Consider the following 19,432-nt stretch of genomic DNA (forward strand, 5'->3'; position numbering starts at 1 on the left):
AGCGCTGCATCACCAGCGCTGCAATAGTTATACCTGAGGCAGAGCAGGAGTACAGCTAGCGCTGCAGCCAGGGAGATGCAGCGCTGTATGTGCCTTGCAAGTGTGGACGGTGAGTAAGTTGCAGCGCTGTAAACCCACCACCAGCGCTGCAACTCTTCAGTGTAGCCAAGCCCTCAGAATTTCTAGTATTCTTCTAGAGACTAGTTGGACCACAATTCTGAGTAACTGAATCTGAACTCCAGCTGCCCTTAATGTACTCATTAGATGTGATCAGCCGCAAATGCAGCAATAATCTGTTCATCATGCCCCAGCAGGCTCTGTGATGCTAATATGCTTTATTGCAGTGAGACTTCAAAACAAAGTCCCTGACCATTATGTTCATTAAAGATCCCATGGAGCTTTTAGCAAGAGTCAGAGTATCCTGGGCAAACGTAAACTCTGGTGATTACGTTCTGCCGTCTTAAATTCCTCCTGCAGTTTCAGGTAGATACGTTTTTCTACTTCCTGTCCTAAACTGTTAAGGAGCTGCTGCTTTCTACCCTGGAGGTGCCTCTCCTTCCTGAATGAAATGACCTCTCTACTGAGTGCGGACATTTACTCCGAGATGAAGGGAGTTGGAGATATGGTGTTGTGCTATATCCTGTAATGCACAGCCATTACCAGTATCCGAGCTTTCCCATTAAAAAACAGAACTAAAATACCCTAAGCGTGCAAGTTTTGTGCCCACTTGTGCACCACTGCCTGAGGCATGATGTCAAAATGAGCATGTCAGGGAACATTATGCAATTGGGCTATGCTTCCAGCTGTGAGCGCCCATTCAGTAACATGCGTTTTGTCACAAGGTCAAAGACGAGGTATTTTTAAAAGACGTAAACTGCTTTTTTTATATTTGGGGCCATAGGAGACAGGTTTTGAAATGATCAGAAAGCACCACACATTGTCTCTTTAAACAACTGAAATGTAATTGCAGTGTGTCTGCAGCCATGTCCTTGTGAGTAACTTTTCGAACAACAGTAAATATTTTTCTTTAAAATGTGACTGGTAGTGTGGGTCAGTGGTTAGAGCTGAGGCCTGTAAGTCGGGAGAAACTGGGGCAAAAGCACTGAGTTGCTTTGTTTCTGTAGTTTAAGCAACTGGTCCTCTGTGTCTCAGTTTCCCCACCCGCAACATGGGGATGATCCTACTTTACCCAGTTTGTAAAATACTTTGAGATATATGGATAAAGGCCCTGTACAAGGAGGGCAAAGTAGCATCCATATCAGAGGAACTACAGAACTTGGACCCTTAAGTCCTCACACTTGTAAACAATGGGACACATATGGCTCCCCCTCTGGTGTAGATCTGGAATAGCTCTACTGACTTGAACTCACTGGAATTACCCTGGATTTGCCCTGTTGTGACTTTAGAGCAGGATACGGGCCACCATGTCACAAGATTCTTTGCCATGGGGGCTGGAGAACCCCTGCTTTCCTGACAGAGAAGGTTACCAATTGTAATGCATGACATGGCAGCATCTTCACGGTGGGGCTCTCAATGCATTTTACAGACACTAGTGAATGTCCCCTCACACCTCTGTGAGCAGGGTCATATTCTTATAGCCCAATAACAGACCAGGAAGCTGGGGCACTGAGAGATGAGTGAATTTCCTGAGGTCAAATGCTGGAGGTCAGTGACAGAGCTGGGTATAGAACCCAAATTTCCTGATACCCTCAAAACCCTCCCTGCCCCTCAAATGTCACTTTGACTCTGAGCATTGCATTTAGTCCAGATAGGGTGACCAGACAGCAAGTGTGAAAAATCGGGACAGGGGGTGGTGTGTAATGGGAGCCTATATAAGAAAAAGACCCAAAAGTCGGGACTGTCCCTATAAAAATGGGACATCTGGTCACCCTAAGTCCAGAGTCTGAAGTGACTCCTCTTGGAAAGGGACAGAACTGGTGAGAATTTGGTGGGGGGTGGTGGGGCGGGCAGGGGGTTGTTTTCTGGCTGGTGTGTTTCCTAGTTGAGCGGGGCAGGCAGGGCAAAAAATGTAGAGAAGCATTTTCTTCCTTTGGTTAACTCAGTGGGACTTGCTAGATGTAAGCATGTGATTATGGTTCATGCCTATAGAAAACCCCTGGACAATTAGTCAAGGATTTGTAAGACGCCTTCTTCAGTGACTTTGGTTGTGACCAGCTGCGAACAAACAACAATACTAAACTGTCTGAAAGGCTTCATTTTACTAGTATCTCAGTTACTCATGCTTCACCCTGTAAAAGAATGAAGCAAACTTTGGTAGCCATACTGTAAGCAAGGAAAGACTTAAATTGATGCTTTTCTTATAGCTACATTGCTGTATTGGTATGCAGTGTATGGTTATTAAAAACAAATAGTCATCAGTCAACGTGACACTTTTTATCTAGTGATGTCCAAATGAATTTGGCGTTTATTTGGAACCCAGCTGTTTTGCTTTGCATTTTCTGATATGTGCTGTGTTGCTTCCAGAGTGTGCAAGGGAAAAAAAAAGTCTGTAGGAGGGAAGTGATTAAACAAGCTTCAGCTGTTTTTTCCCCTTTGAATGGCCCTCTTTCATCAGGATATGTTAGGACAAGTGCTTTTTCAAGCCAGGATATCAGTGGAAGACACAGTGTTCTCTAAAAGTCATCCAGTTCCTGGGTAGCATCAACGGACAAGAGATTTCTCTGCTCCTCACAGAATATGCGGTCTATCTTTCTTTCTTTTTTTTTAAGGGTTTAGAAGCAAAAGGATGTGAGTTTAACAGTTGGTTATGAATCTTTTTGGTTTTACTGACTTCTGCCTGTCTCTTGGGCCAGCACAGTGCTTCTGCTGTTCAAAGAAATCCAGTCCAAATTAGTATGTACATGCCACTTGTTTTTATTCTACCAAATGTCGCTCACTAGAGCATTGCCAGGGCTGCTCAGGCTCAGCAGGTTAGGGTTTGTTGTGTAGTGGGGGGGGGGTATTGTTTTTTGTTTTGTGGGGTTTTTTTAAGATATATTTTACTGAAACGCCTAAAAAATCCTGTGTCTTGCAGAGATAATGGTAACTGAGGTCTGGAAATGAGTTTTGTTGCTTTTATCAAAATAACATAATTTAGAAATGTGCTCCTTTTTAAGAACCAATATAGAATGAGTTGGAATATTTTTTCTTTCTTTCTTTCTTTTGTTTTCATTTTTTAGCTGTATTCCGGAACAGTTACATAAAATGTTAGAAAGTACAGAAAAATCTCTTTTGCAGGAAGCCCATGTTCTTAGAGTGTGTCTTTGGGAGAGCGTTGGGCAGCATTCGCATGTTAATAAAACTCCTAAAATAAGAGCTTTCACAAAGGGGAGCTTTGACATGCTGATGTATTGGGTCACTGGATATTTGAAATCCACTGTAGAAAAGGATGATGTGGGGACATGAGAGCAGTTAGTGGTAGGGAAATATGTACTGTCTGCTTTTCAGAGAGCTGGCTTTTTGTGAGGTTGGGGCCACTGTCCGAGAAATGTGCATGATTTTTTTTTTTTAATTTCTTGCGTTCAATGAGTTGTTTGACTTCTCCACCTTCATTTTCATGTAGATGAGTACATGGCCACAAAAAGCATCTCAGGCGGATTGCCCTTTTACTGTGACTTCATACTGGTCCCGATATGCGAGATGATCTCACAAACATTAGATAATGCAACATTCTCATTTCCCTGCAACTGGAAATTCTCCTCTTTATTGTAAGAGATGGATTGACTGCCATCACTACAGCAGAGGGAAATATCAGACAAAGATGACCCACCCAGAGCTATAGTTACTAATGTGGGGAAAGAATCCTGTCTTCATCAGTTTATCTTTGTCTCAAATAGAGATTTCACAGTCATTGTTTGATATGGGGTAAATTATACTGTACTGTGTACATTTCCCATTTTCCAAAGGGGAATGTAAAGGAATTTGATTCAGAGACTATTTCCAAAGTTTCTCAAGACAGGGCCACTGCTAAGTATTTAGCTTGTAGGTTATTTTAACTGTTCTTTCCTCTTACGTATAACTGGAGGAAGATGAGTTACAGTCAGAAGCATGACTATAAAGGTGGTACATTACTCAGCAGATCTGCTCCCAGAACGTATTCAGAGTCAGAGCTGTTCATGTTAGTGATGCTGTTCTTATATAACTCTCTACCCTTTTTACTGCTTTACTCTCCCATTAGTGCAGCAGAACCAATGCAGGTATGGGAGAGAGTGCTGGATTCTTCTGTGGTGCACACATGATGAATGGAATTAACTAAATTCCAGTTGCAGAATCTCTTCCTGGTGGTGTACAAGTCAGAAAGATCACAGCTTGAGTTTCAGATCCCAGGCACAATTTGTATTACTAGCAGTTAGGAAAAACTTTGTTTTACTAGTAAACTGAACGAGTGTGATATGGAGTCTCTGTGAGAGAGTAAATGTAGAAATGCTGTTTTCAGCCACTTTTCAGAGTATAACCATGCAGTAAGGATCTCACTTACTGTTCTGAGAAACATAATCTTGGAAACCTTAAGTGACAGAATTTTCACTAACTTTCAAACCAATCAAAAATGAAGATTTAAACCCGATTGAACTGGTCTGGGCAGCCCCCATGCACCTGGAAAGAAGGGGTGGAGACACGACTGTGTTTCCAGAGAGGGAAGAAGTGGAATGCCATAATTCCATGTCTTTCACTTGGAAGTCCTCACTTAGAATTGAGCAGTAGAGTGTGAGCTCCTCCCCAGGGACAAAGACCCAAAATGAGGCCAAGGAAAAAAATAGGGCAGATAGCGCAGGGAGCTTTGACCTGAGTGGGGTTGATTTCTGTAGTATAAATCATTTCCTCCAGTCCCAGTCTCAGAATGCAGTGTTTTAGCTTAGTAGATTAATTGACAATAATAAAGAAAGATGAGAACCTCAGGTTCTATGGTATGAGATGGAGGCAAATTTGGGTCTAAAATGAAGGGCCTGCCTTGTAAAGATCATTGCTTGGTGTCTTGATCTTTAGAAGAAATGCAATGTAAGCAGTAACTGCGGTAACCAAAAAAATAGCTTAGTAGATACTGATTTTCAGTGTTGTGGGAAATGCTAACTTTAGAAATGGACACTGACACAAATGGCAAATGCTCACCACCCTTATACATCCTGATAACGTGTAATTAGACTTGAGCTGACTCATACTGTAACTGCTGATTTTGTTAGTTATGTTCTCAGATCCATGATCCTCTCAATCTTGGGGAAATACATTGGCATGTTTGCACATATTGGGGCCTGGCCTGCTGTCAGTGGACGCTTTACATGCACGAGGACTGCAGGCTCAGGCTTACGGGAAGCAAAAGAGCCATTCTTTACTGTTGCATGGATTGTGAGGTTTCTAAGCAGTTTTGTTTGACTTGTACAGTTTTCATTTAGAAAGGATTTTTTTTTTTAGCCCTCTTGTAACTTAAAAAAATTGTGTATAATTTCAGTTTCTTGATTTTTTGGGCAATAATGACTGGTTCAGCACTTTACATAGTACCACATCATCTTAGTGGTAGAGTTCTTACAATTGCTGTTTTTAATTTGTAGAGTTTCATAATCAAATGATGTTGTATAATTACATGGAAATTTACTTCCAGCTCTGTAAGACCTCATGCAGATAACTCCAAGCATTGTGATCCTGTTGAAAAATGACATACCCTCCAGATGTAACTCCCAAGTTTTAAGCAGTGCAGTTGCCGGGAGTAATGTCAGACGTTATACCCTGTAATGTCTGAAGCTTGGGACTTTCCATCTAAATGTATCCTGACCCTGAGAGTGTTTTGCTGATGTTTTCCTTGGGTTGATTTCCTGTGTCTTTTGTTTTCCAGCTTAAGTGAGAGCTTTTTCATGGTGAAAGGAGCAGCGCTTTTCTTACAACAGGGAAACAGTCCACAAGGCCAGCGGAGTCTGCAGCATCCTCACAAGAATGCAGGTTATTGATTAAATCACTTATCGAAATACTTTCTTGCATTTGCTTGTGTTGTGCACAGTGACAGACTAATAATGGAAGCGAGGAAGTGGGGGACTCCCCCTCGGCATTAGAGTGTGGGCCATTGTGTAAAGCACTGAGTAAAACCAGATTTCCACCCCACTTCTGATGGAAGAAGTTGAATTGGAACATATGAGTGCCATGTCCCCATTTAAATATCTGTAATTCTCTTGTAACTGTTACTCACTGAACTAGAAAATGGTCCTCTATGAACATCATAATATTCAGCACAGTGTCCTTTAGTCTAGGGCCTTTGAGGAAAATCTGCTGAGCCGTATGAGGTTCTTTTGAAATGCCATCCTTGTTTTCTGCATTCTCCTGAGAAGAAATGTCTATTCTTGCCGCTTTACTAATTTGACTAAACCTGCTTTGTGTTCTGTATAGCAAAAAGATGAACCCATTACACTGAGCTGTTCCCTTTTCTTGATCAGGTGGTTTTAGCATCTGTTTTGTGGGCACTGAAGCCCTGGTTCAGTAAGGTACTTGTCAGCTGACCAGGACAAGGGTGCTGTAGCCTAGTGGCCAGAGGGGGCAGCAGGCCTAGTGACTGGAGTCAGAGCCGTAGTCAGTCGCCAGAGACAGGATCAAAACCGGAGATCAGGAACTGGATACCAGAGCCAGGTGGTCGAGTCAGAGTCCGTAGTCAGGAGCCAGAGCCAGGGGTTAAAACCAGAGATCAGGAACTGGAGCAAGCAGGGTATCAGGCAAGGAGGGGCTCAAGGCAGGGACAGGACAGAGGCAAGGCTGAGTGCAAGGCAGGAGCAGCAGGAACAGGAGCAGGCACAGCGGCGAGCATGAGCGTTGAGAAGCCAGGGAGCTGCTGCTGTTGCTGGCTTAAAAGCCAGCCTGCTGGCCATGGCAGTCATTCAGGTTGCATGGCTATCAGGCAGCTGCTGCAGGCCAGCTGTGTTGATGAGGCTGCCTGGAGACCAGCTCTGCTGCAGGCCCTGATTCCTGACAGGTCCGTAAGCACGGGCCTAACTTTAAGTGCACGAGTAATCCTTTTGAAGTCGAATATAGTGCTTAAAATTAGACACAAGCCTTTCTGAATCAGGGCCGAAATCATGTTGAATTTATTACTGAATTTTTGTATGCCAGGCAAGATATTTTATCCCATCCAAACATCCTAAGCAAAATAAATACATAGTTATGATGTTTAAAGAAGTAATTTTTAGTTAAATCAATTAATTTTGTTGTCCCTACCTTGAAAAAATAGCTCATCAGTAATGGTTTGTATATTTTTATGCTATGTTATAATCTTGACTTTTAATAAGAAATATAACCGGAGTGCTAGAGGGAATGCATGATAGATGTATAATAAAAAGCAACAACAACAAAACAACCCCACTCCCTTCTGCAGATTTGTCCACTCCAGTTTTTGTCACTGGGCTGTTGAAAAAAGCCAGTTTTAACAATTACCCTTTGAAATAAAAATAATTGACTCTGGTGTTGTAGATGGAAAATGGAAAAAAGCTAATGGCAAAATTATCTCACCAAGTGAAAATGGGTCATGGGCAAGGGTTACCAGAACTGCATTTTACTCTCTCTTTACTGTCTTTGGTAACCAATCTGAGCCATGCGCAGGGACCAGCTCACATTAGGGTTTGAGTAGGCAGAACGAAGGCTTTTGCACAGCGCATACAGTCCCCAAATGAACCATGGGCGTAACACAGTCCTGAATGGAACTGTGAAGCCTTATTTGCAGATCAGCATGCCGGCTTTGGCATGTGCATCCTTAGGATTCAACCTAAAAGGAGCATAGCATTTACCAGCGGCTCAGACTAGCCATTCCAATGCCTGATGTTTCAGGGGATGGCAGCCCCTTTACCCTGTTAATTCAGCTGGCCAGTTTTGGAGGGAAGGGGAAGAATGACTTCTGGCCACATTTCCATCAGATTTATTCAGTGGAGACTAGGAAAATGCAAGAATACTGCTTAGTGAGGATCACACCACAAAAGACAGGTGACTAGCCCGCTTCAAGCTGCTTTAGTGTGAAGGAGTCTGTAGTGCTTTCGGCTAAGGAATAATTGTTGAAATCGAGAAATAGACCAGGAATAGTTACCAAAAGTCTCCACACCTCAGGGTTCTTTTGAAGCCCTGACTTAATATTTTGGTTATTGTAGCCTTACATAAACTTGAATAAACCCCATTTTCCTGTGATGTCCAGCTTAATCAAGACAAACACTAGCACAGTCCTAAGAACACAGTTCAGGCCCCACTCTTGCAAAGATCTCCAAGTGAGTGCAGAGGGGAGGAGCTGCTTGTGGGATCGGGGCCTAGGATGTACATGACTTAGCTCCATAGAGTTCATTTCTTGGCTTTAGGCAGGAAATTCTAATTTAGATGCTACATCTAAACATATCTCATAAACATACATAACATTTTAAGAATGTCTATAGATTCTGGTTGTTTCCAGTGTGCTAAAAGGGAGAGAAGAGACAGTAGAGAATTTAAAGTACATTAAAACTGGTAAGTATACATAGGGTTAAAGAGACTGAGCCCCACTTGCCCTGTATTTTTATGCCTTCTGTCTTTGACAGCTTTGGAATAAGTGGTTAGCTTAAAAAAAATCGCCATCAGGGCACGTTGCGTGAAGGAGCATGTGGGGAAGGCACAGTGTGGTACTGTATGTCTGCTTAGTAAACACTCCGGAATAACAAAGAGCATGTTTGAATGCCAAGCCTCGCTTTTGGTTTCTCAGACTGTCAGCAATTTCATATGCCCAGCAAGTATCCTATGGGAGGAACTGTATCTTGTATAGAAAGTTATGCTTGCGCTATCACATTATTAGACAGGGTCTTGTTTTATTTTCACATGTATGACTTCATCCTATAACCCATTTTTACCAAACAGGAATGTGTCTGCTTCTGTAGATTCCAAGTACACCTCTACCTCGATATAACGCTGTCCTTGGGAGCCAAAAAATCTTACCGCGTTATAGGTGAAACCGTGTTATATTGAACTTGCTTTGATCCACCAGCGTGCACAGCCCCGCCCCCCCGGAGCACTGCTTTACCGCATTATATCCAAATTCGTGTTATATTGGGTGGCGTTATAGTGAGGTAGCAGCGTATGCTATGGCATGAATGGTACTAACTGTGGATGGGTAAAATGTTACTGTAACCTCTGCCAGGTCCAGTCCTACAGCCTTCACACATGCAACACTCCTATTGTGTTCGAAAGGAAGATGGCCCGAGTTAGGCCCACAGTCTCAGACCCATTGTCTTGTATGAAATTCACAAATTTATTTATTGATTATAGCCTTAATCTTTAGTTTCCCCATTCTCCCCTCCCTCCCAATCCCTTGCCCACAAATCTTACTGTTCAGTGCAGGATGTGGTAGCTATGAGACAAATCTTATTGGTTAAAATTTGAACCAGTGGCAGAGGCATTCCTTGTGTATCTAATGCCTGCCAAATGCCAAAATGTCCAGGTCACATGACAGACCAGTTAGTCTTGTATCCAGGGAAACTCAATTCTGTTGTTATCATTTTAAGAATTATCTGAGAGTATGAGGCTTGAATGGCTTCCCATTCAATAGTCTCTACTTACAGGAATTTAAGTTTCTGTATACATCAGGACATGCACAGCTTAGTGCACTAAGAAGGGACCATGGCAACATCTGTTGATTATTTCCCAATCATCTCGGCAGGTGACTTGCCTCAGCACCTTCAAGTGATGATCAACCTTCTGCGCTGTGAGGACAGAATCAAATTGGTAAGAGGGTCTGCAGTTTCTGCCCTTCTTTCAGCCGGAGGAGTCTGAAATAGCTCTGTAAAATAGCACCATGATCACTGGTATTTCTAACTGGGCCATGCTTCCCTTTTAAAGAAGGGTTTTATTAAAACCCTGCCTGTTTGAGTAATGCAGACAGCTACACATCTGTAGAGGATATGAAATGTCACATCAGAAGGGAAAGGCCTCCTGAATTACCACGGGTAGGGTCACTGCGACGCGGCAGTGTAAGAATCATAACAGGAAAAGATGGAAGAGCCCTCTTAGTAGTACCTTCCTATACCCCAGTCCAGTGCAAGGTTGGTACTTTTATCAACTTCCCTACTTAACCTACATTTTTAAAAAATCCCAGTTTATTTTCCCTTCAGACTTCATCTTGTAACAAGTTTGAGAATGGGGACCGGTAATCTAGGCAAAGAAACTGCACTCCCACTGTGCCCCTTCCCTCCCCTCCTATAGGCTTTTGGTTAAACTAGCGCTAAATGTGTGCAAGGAGAGGATGGACTGTGTCTTCCTATGTGTTTCTGCAGCAGCTAACGCCATGGAGCCCTATGCTGACTGGGGCATTTGGGCCCAACTGCAATACAAATAATGAACTCTAACAGTAATGGCCATAATGGTCATTGACAGCAGGTTTGCAGAGCTGTGTTGCCTTCTTTTAGGCTGTGCGCTTGGAAAGCACGTGGACAGATCGAGTCAGATACATGGTGGTCGTGTATAGCAGTGGGCGGCAAGACACAGAAGAAAACATTTTACTGGGAGTGGACTTTTCCAGCAAAGAAAGGTATGTCAGGGAGACTTCTCATGTGCCACAGTGTTGCTTGAACAGTACACTCTCTCTGCCGTACTGTAAAGTCACCTGATTCCCATAAAGGTGAAGGACCGGATGTTGCAGAGGCCTTCAGGTCTTTGGCTGCATTGCAGTACTGCAAACAGCTCAGGGCAAAGTACTGTATGCACAGTCCTTTTATAGCACTGTGGCATCTGACTAATCTGTAGCCAGGTAAGGTAGCTAGATGTCTAATTGCCCCCAAACGTGTCTGCAGCTACTTAGAGCTGCAAAACTGGAGGCCACTTTTTCAAATCTGGCCCAAAATGTTGTTAATGTCCTGGAGTTGGACAGTGATGGATCTGCATGAATTTCTAAATAGCATAAAGGTCCTGCAAAGAAAAAACAAACCCAAATGGGTGTGAGATTAGGGATTTATGTCTAGCTTTTCCCAAATATGAGTTCTCTGTTCTGTCTGGGATACAGACCCATCTCCTGAAAAGAGTGCTTAATATTTCCAAAGCCCCATAACATATTAAGTAACCCTCAGAATCCTTGTGTTCTCCCTATTTTATAGATGAAGAAACAGAGGCAGAGAAGTCATTACTTGCCCAAGGACACAGGCAGAGTGTGTGGTAGAGAGTCAGGACTTCTAGGCTCCTAGTTCGGTTATCAGACCACTAGTCCTTTGTCATGTTACACTTGACTATGCCTAAGGAGTAGCCAAAATGTAGGGTTTTTTCAAAATGTTTTCTTTTGTCCTCTAATAAATCAGAGTGGATTTTTCTGTACTATAAGTGAAGAGGGTAGATATGTGTTAGGAGGGAGTATATATACTAATTAATATACAGTAAGAAAATGTTTTCATTGACAGTAAACCCACTGCCCGTGCCTGGTTATGAAGTTCTTTCTTACTTGCTTTGGTGCTACACTTCCCACTGTTGTTAAGTGCTGTCAGAGGGGTAGAGGCGCTCCTAACCCAGCACTACAGAATGGAACGTTAGTATGCGTTAGAGAAAGTCCAGGAATGTTTTCTACATCTTGTCCAAAACTAAGATGGACTGGTTTGGAAATAATTTCTACTGGTGGTTCCTAGTGCAAAGTGAGGGGGTAACCTGGGAAATAGCTCTGGCAGATATCCCAGAGCAGCCCTCGATTCTGGGTAGAGCATTCTCTTCGTTGACAGTGATCCCCACAAGAGTCAGGGAGCTGACAAAGCAGCACATGTAGCAAAGATCATCAAAGAAAGAAGGCTCGGGTGGCAGGGACATGTACATCGTATGGGAGATGGGACCTGGGAGCCATGCTCAGCAAGCATTGAATTGGGTACCCAAGGGAGGGAAGAGAAAGTGAGGAAGGCCAAAGGAGAACTGGCAGAAGACAGTGACAGGAGGGTATTGAATGTGTTGGCATCACCTGGGAAGAAGTCCCACAGCTAATGAGTGACCATCATCAGTGGAAGAACTGGTGTGCCCCATGTGTCAATGGTACAGGAGGGACTAAGGACCTTACGTCTTTGTAGATTAGATTAAAGAAAACCTTTCAGTACAAACCAGTGTCAGTCAGTAATGGCAGTTTTACCTAAGCAGCCCTGGAGCCTTTGTTGAGGCTGGAAAGAGAGTCCTTGGCTATCACCATTCTGAGTTACTAGCATAGGGCCTTTGTACTGATACACCCGTTTTCTTGGAAGGCTCTGAAGTGCACACTGCCCACCTGTGCATTGAAATTAGCCGGTTGGCTGCTTTGGTCTGTTGTATCAATGGTTATGATTTAAAAAAAAATCATTCTGCATTCTTTACAAACTGGCTGCTGCATGCTCGCTCATTTCCTTTAAAAGTTTAATATCTTGGCAGCTTAATTATTTACCAGTTGAAAGTGTCTGGTCCACATCATGGTCTAGTTTTCTTGACAAATTTCTTCTCTCATACTGAAGTACTTTTTTGGATTAGATAAACTCATAAGACCCCCTTAACCTCTTCTTCCAGTCAAAGTGATTCAATGAAAACCCCACAAACTGCCCATTAAGGGTCCTTCGTGCCTGATTTTCTACCTAGCACTGGTGGGCGGAGGTCTGTGCGTCCAGACAACTGGACACACAGGTGCCTGATGGGCTGGAGTGCCTGCTGTGTATGTGCCACTCATTTAGGGAATTGTCCCTCTTTGGGGCTTTTAATGGGGAAGATGAAGTAAAGGTCAACAGTGGCCTATGATAGGATACATGGATCCTGGCGGGAGAGGGAAAAAGATGGAATTTGTAACTGTTGCTTCTAAAAAGTTGCCTCTCCATCACTGAAAAACAGCACACTGCTGTCAGAGCAGACCTGAAGATTTTCATGCATGGCTGTACCGTGTGTGTTTAGACACTATGTATAAGCATGGATGTTGCAGTGAGAGTTGCTAGAGAGGAAGGTGAGGTTTTTAAATAAAGATACATAGGATTCAGAATCTACTGGGAATTAACAGTGGAAAGTAACCTTATTGTGTCCTGCGTTTGAACTCTTTATAACAATAGCACTGAATGCTGTCACTTCTTTCCTTTTCCATGGTAGTAAAAGCTGCACTATCGGGATGGTCCTGCGCCTGTGGAGTGATACCAAGATACATCTTGATGGAGATGGGTACGAGACAAAAACATTTTAATGTCTAGAAGGACGGATTTGAGTGTCAGAGAGAGCAAGATCCGAATAGCTCAGAGGATATTAGAGTTGATTTATTTCAGAGTAGCAGCCGTGTTAGTCTGTATCCGCAAAAAGAACAGAAGTACTTGTGGCACCTTAGAGACTAACACATTTATTTCAGCATGAGCTTTCGTGAGCTACAGCTCACTTCTTCAGATGCATAGAATGGAACACACAGTGGGTTTCCGGTATAGGGTGGTGTTTATGTGACCACTGACCGCTATACTTACCTACATGCCTCCAGCTTCCATCCAGGACACACCACCATGATCCATTGTCTACAGCCAAGCTCTAAGATACAACCGTATTTGCTCCAATCCCTCAGACAGAGATAAACACCTACAAGATCTCTATCAAGCATTCTTAAAACTACAATACCCACCTGCTGAAGTGAAAAAACAGATTGACAGAGCCAGAAGAGTACCCAGAAGCCACCTACTACAGGACAGGCCCAACAAAGCAAATAACAGAACGCCACTAGCCATCACCCACAGCCCCCAACTAAAACCTCTCCAGAGCATCATCAAAGATCTACAACCTATCCTTAAAGATGATCCCTCACTCTCACAGATCTTGGGAGGCAGGCCAGTCCTCGCTTATAGACAGCCTCCCAACCTGAAGCAAATACTCACCAGCAACCGCACACCATACAACATAAACACTAACCCAGGAACCTATCCTTGCAACAAAGCCCGATGCCAGCTCTGTCCACATATCTATTCAAGTGACACCATCATAGGACCTAATCACATCAGCCACGCCATCAGGGGCTCGTACACCTGCACATCTACCAACGTGATATATGCCATCATGTGCCAGCAATGCCCCTCTGCCATGTACATTGGCCAAACCAGACAGTCTCTACACAAAAGAATAAATGGACACAAATCTGACATCAGGAATCATAACATTCAAAAACCAGTGGGAGAACACTTCAACCTCTCTAACCACTCAGTGACAGACTTGAAGGTGGCAGTTTTGCAACAAAAAAATTTCAAAAACAGACTCCAAAGAGAGACTGCTGAACTCGAATTAATATGCAAATTAGATACAATTAACTCAGGCCTAAACAGAGACTGGGAATGGTTGGGTCATTACACTAATTGAATCTATTTCCCTATGTTAAGTTCTCCTCACACCTTCTATGGGTCATCTTAATTATCACTTCAAAAGTTTTTTTTCCTCCTCCTGATGATAGCTCATCTCAGTTGATTAGACTCTTCCTGTTGGTATGCATACTTCCACCTTTTCATGTTCTCTGTATGTATAAATATCTCCTGTCTGTGTGTTCCATTCTATGCATCTGAAGAAGTGAGCTGTAGCTCACGAAAGCTCATGCTGAAATAAATGTGTTAGTCTCTAAGGTGCCACAAGTACTCCTGTTCTTTTTGCAGAGTTGATTTATTTTGCCCAGTTAGAGGGCTGTTTTAAGAGTGTCCTCATTTTTAAAGTTAAGGGAAATTCAAATTTAGGTTCTTTCACCTCAGTCCATTTAATTGATCATTTATTTTTGCTTATTGCTACCTTTGTGCTATCTGATAGAATGTGTTAGATCTTATTTAGTGATTTCTCAAAGTAAACAAATACGCAATATTTTAATGACCAGTCATTTCAGTGCTCTTGGATAAACTTTTCCCTTCACATTCTTGTTTGCAAGGCCATTAAGAGCTGTGTTAGATAATCAGGTTGCATAAATTCCCATTTCTGATTTTGGTGAATGGTCAGTGCCAGCCCACACGTACTGCAATGGCTGTGACTTGTTTTGCTTTACAGCATGGGCATTACTGCCTTAGCAGGAAAACAGGGGTGGTTTGCTCAATGGAGGCTCTCATGCAAAAGGGGGCATTGTATGACTTTTTCTTCTCTGTCTGTTAGTGGATTTAGTGTGAGCACTGCAGGGAAGATGCATATCTTCAAACCAGTTTCTGTGCAAGCTATGTGGTATGTATATTGCCGATTTAGTTTTACTAAAAAAAAAAGATGATAATTTATATTAGCTTTTTTTTAAAAACAAACAACCCTGCATTTAGCATTTTACATAGCTGTTATTTAGTACCTTAAGAAAAAAATTCCATTGCTAGAAAGCTGGTTGTCTCGGCAGGTAAGTATGCTGAAAGGAGTAATGAGCGTGCTCTGCCATTTTCCTGATGGTAAATTACATGCTTCTGTTCAGAGCAGTTATACACTCTCTAGTATACGCACTGAGGGAAATTACATGAATAAGATTATTAAATATGAGAACCGAGTTGAACATGGAATTGATGAGGCTGCAAACCCCATACTGGCTCTCTCTGTATTTTTGTACCTAGCTGAAGAGAGCATCTCAGGATCTCTTGCCAATCTCATGGAATTTCCAGTGCTCTTTGTTGCTGCAGTGTTGCCCTGGAGTTCCTGCAGCCTGATAACTTTCCATGAAGCCCAGGGTTTCACTTCGCGGCTTTGATTATGTTGGCTGAGCTTTTATAATCACACTCACCCACATACACACATCCCAAACCAGCAAAATGGGGATATTTGAATATCATGAAATCCCTCACTGCTATGACCACAGATTGCCTTGAATGGTGGTGATTTTTAAGGGACTTGTTCCGATATATAACAAATTGCATAGATTTTAGCACATACTTATGTTGGCTGCCCTGGAGTTTATGAAATCTGAGCTCTTGTAACATTTAATAGGGAAATGATGTGGATGTGGAAGAAGATGTAATTTTAGGGATTATTTGGTACACAAACAAACAAACCCCTTGTTACTTCCATTTTAAAACTCTGCCCCTCCGGTTAGCAGCTTCAGATGTGGTCAATGTGTTCAGTGTAATAACATCTACAGAACTGAAGGATTTTTTAAAAAGTTAAATGCTATAATTTGCAAAAACAAATTACCCAATCTGGGCTCTGTTCTCGGTGTGTGGCAGGGGCTAGGAATGCTGTTAAATGTGCCTTTCAACTCCTTGGTAGAGGTGGTTTGAAGTGTTTACGTGCTTACGGTTTTTGTCTGAGTTTTTAAGTTAGCTAATGATTAAGTCCCAGCAGGACAGAAGTGGTGCATAGGCCTTGTGCTGGTCTCTTGCATGGGGTGAATTTCGTCCTGTGTTGAGTGGTTACCAGATCTTGAGAGGCCATCCAAACCATACTGTTTAGTGTTTGTGACACCTCTATCTGAAATTGGAAAAAGCAAACCTGCTGCTGTCAAAAAACAAAACCCAAACCATAACAAACTAAGTTGAAAATAAGTCTCAGGGCCCTGGGCTTCTGTGTGCTCTTACTCCCCATGATGCTCAGATTCTTCCCTTCTTTGCTTTTGAAACATGCAGGTCTGCCCTGCAGATCCTCCACAAAGCTTGCGAGGTCGCACGGAGGTACAATTACTTCCCAGGTGGAATGGCTCTGGTCTGGGCCACATACTATGAAAGCTGCATCAGTTCGGACCAGAGTTGCATCAATGAGTGGAACACGATGCAGGACCTGGAGTCGACACGCCCCGATTCCCCAGTGTTGTTTGTTGACAAGTCAGTTCTGAGTTTTATTTTGAATGTCTTTGTTCACTTCAGAAATCCCACATTTTCCCTTTCATTTCTCCAATAGTTTGATCTCCTTTCGGTTCATACATAATTTTGTAAAGTTTTCCTCTGTCATCAGTGTCAGTTTAATTAATTTGAATCCTTCCCACCCCTTCTCCATGTAAGAGTATTATTATACCGAGAGAGCATTGCTGAGGCTTTCTGCCCCAGTGAAATGCCTGTCTGGATAGTTCTTTTAATTTTCCTTTGCAGGCCAACTGAGGGGGAAAAAACAGAGCGGTTTATTAAAGCCAAACTCCGAAGTATCATGATGAGCAAAGACCTGGAAAACGTGACCTCCAAGGAAGTAAGCAAAACCTACCATTTGCTGGCCTGTGACCACTCGGTTCCTGTCATTGTCCAGAGTATGGGAGGTAGCACTGGGTAAGGGTCAGAGAAGACTGGGAGTCAGGACCTTCAGGATATATATTTCCACCTGTGCTTACAAGATTTACTCCAGGTCCTTGGATAAGTCTTCTGTTCTCTGCCCCTCAGTTTTCCCATCTGTGAAATAGGATATCATCAACCTCACAGTATCAGAGGGGGAGCCGTGTTAGTCTGGATCTGTAAAAGCAGCAAAGAGTCCTGTGGCACCTTATAGACTAACAGACATATTGGAGCATGAGCTTTCGTGGGATGCATGTCTGGATAGTTCTTTTAATTTTCCTACATGCATCCGACGAAGTGGGTATTCACCCACGAAAGCTCATGCTCCAGTACATCTGTTAGTCTGTAAGGTGCCACAGGACTCTTTGCTGCTTTTAGCAACCTCACAGTGGGCTTTGAGAGTCCCTACAACCAGTGATTGAATACTCTGATGAGAGTATAAGGAAACCTGCAACTGACCCACAATGTACCCTGCGTGTGGACTTGCCTGGAGCTTTGTGCAGTGGTAAAAGCCACACAAATTGGTTGCCAGCATTTCTTCTTCGGCTGCCCTGAAAATGCTCAGATTCTTCTGTTTTAGTAGAGTTACTCACATGCAGTGTTGTAATGTAGAAAGCTGTGGTAGGTTTGGCTTTTCAAGGGAGGGGATAAAGAAGAAAATCTATACACCTTACAAATGTTTCCTACCCACCACCTTAAAAGTGAGAGACTTTAAAAGATCTAATTCCCTTTCCACAATGATGCTGCTGTTTTTCACTTCTTGTTTCTAGTGGGTTTTGCTTTGGTTTCTTCGGTGCTAGCACAGTGCTGGGTGTTCAGCACTTCAGGGGAATGCTCAGAGTGAAAAATACCATAACAGGTTTTGTGTTCATATTGGGCTTTGCATGAAGCTTTATTTACAAAGCCTGAATCTGGGGCCTCACATGACCTTTTCCTGAGGTTGTTTGTCTCTGAAAGCATTTATGTACTTCTCTGTGGACCGTAGTCTCTCTTGCTCTCTAATGGCTGGATGTATAATTTATTGGCACTCTCCTTTTAAAAGTGGACAGTCATTTTGCACAGCCCACCATCTAGGTGGTATGCTGTCATTTACTAAGTGGCATACTTTATCATTTTCTGCCCCACAGATACGAAATGAGCTGGAGAAGCAGATGAACTGCAACTTGAAAGAATTCAAGGAATTTATAGACAATGAAATGCTGCTTATCCTGGGGCAGATGGACAAACCATCTCTGATTTTTGATCACCTGTATCTGGTAAGCCACGGAGTCAGAAGCTATGCTGGGCATGAGGAGGGGGCATCAGTCAAACATGAGCGGCCACCGGGCTCGAGGAACTGAGTGTGAAGCCTGCAATGGGGAGAAAGGCCACTGGGTGATGTAGCCTGATGTTGAACCTTTTATACAAGAAGACTGTAGGTCTCCTTTCCTTCCTCTCCCCATGTTGCTTCCAAAGGCCCACATCCCAGCAGCCCATTCTGCTAGCTGAGCCGTCATTCTGAACACACAGGGCTGCGTGATGGGCTGGCAAGAGAGGCAGGGGGCCTTCCTGAGCCTTTCTCTCCCTGTGAGTGAGTGTGCTCCATCAGTGGTCCTCTCCTGGCCAGCTCAGCTCAGGAGCAGAACACATGGGGGGCATGGTGTGGGGAAGGGTCCTGTACATGGTGGCATGCTGTGGGGGGGGGGTGTTTGTTTCACCTGGCCTTTGACGAGAAGTAAAGGAGCTGAGGAGCGGACTGACGTACGGGGGGTAGTGTTTGATTAGGACCTGCTTTTAGGCAGGAGGGTGACTTGGCTGAATGGCATTTTGCTTTTGTAATTGTAGATAATTGGCAGGGGCTAGAGTCTTAGTATGGGAGCTTTTATTCTAATGGAAAGAAAATAAATAAGAGGTTGCCAGGGGTTGATACAGTACGTGGGAAGACAGCCTTCCCCCACATCCTGAGGAAGTGCTTCGTCTTTCCCTTTTCCCCATTTATTCCTGCTGCTGTGACTTTCCCCGTGTGCACAGGGCTGCCGAGAGCGGCTTCTGGCCCTGGTGAAAAAAAATTTTTGGGTCCCCCAGCAAGGGTGGACCAGGCCGGGGAAGCCGGGCCCAGGGCTCCCTTCCGGACCGCCAGGCCCCGGTAATTTGTACTGGCTTCCACCCCCTCTCGTCGGCCCTGCGTGTGCACAATAACCTGTTGCCCTGCTTTGGAAGCTAAGTAGATTTAATAAAATGGTGTCCTGGCCCTGATGTTAGTGCTCTGTTTGTTGGGTGCATTGTGCACAGGAAAGGCTGCCCACTATGGATTTATTTAATATTTCTACGAATAGGAG

General features: G+C 43.4%; 1 protein-coding gene across 5 annotated transcripts in view; it reads left to right on the forward strand.

The window, feature by feature from the left end:
* Window positions 1-19,432, forward strand: part of SSH1 (slingshot protein phosphatase 1) — a 55,326-nt gene that overhangs the window by 24,751 nt on the left and 11,143 nt on the right. For 3 of the 5 annotated variants that reach the window (XM_039505488.1, XM_039505489.1, XM_039505490.1), the window contains 8 exons: window positions 5,825-5,928; window positions 9,638-9,702; window positions 10,383-10,504; window positions 13,039-13,107; window positions 15,043-15,108; window positions 16,482-16,676; window positions 16,941-17,034; window positions 18,242-18,370. In XM_039505488.1, coding sequence (XP_039361422.1) covers window positions 5,825-5,928; window positions 9,638-9,702; window positions 10,383-10,504; window positions 13,039-13,107; window positions 15,043-15,108; window positions 16,482-16,676; window positions 16,941-17,034; window positions 18,242-18,370 — 844 coding nt within the window. Of the gene's footprint in view, window positions 1-5,824; window positions 5,929-9,634; window positions 9,703-10,382; window positions 10,505-13,038; window positions 13,108-15,042; window positions 15,109-16,481; window positions 16,677-16,940; window positions 17,035-18,241; window positions 18,371-19,432 lie in introns of all 5 variants that reach the window. The other 2 variants (XM_039505491.1, XM_039505487.1) reach the window with 1 other exon arrangement.

The sequence above is a fragment of the Mauremys reevesii genome, linkage group 18, assembly GCF_016161935.1.
Source record: "Mauremys reevesii isolate NIE-2019 linkage group 18, ASM1616193v1, whole genome shotgun sequence".
Classification (NCBI taxonomy): domain Eukaryota; kingdom Metazoa; phylum Chordata; order Testudines; family Geoemydidae; genus Mauremys; species Mauremys reevesii.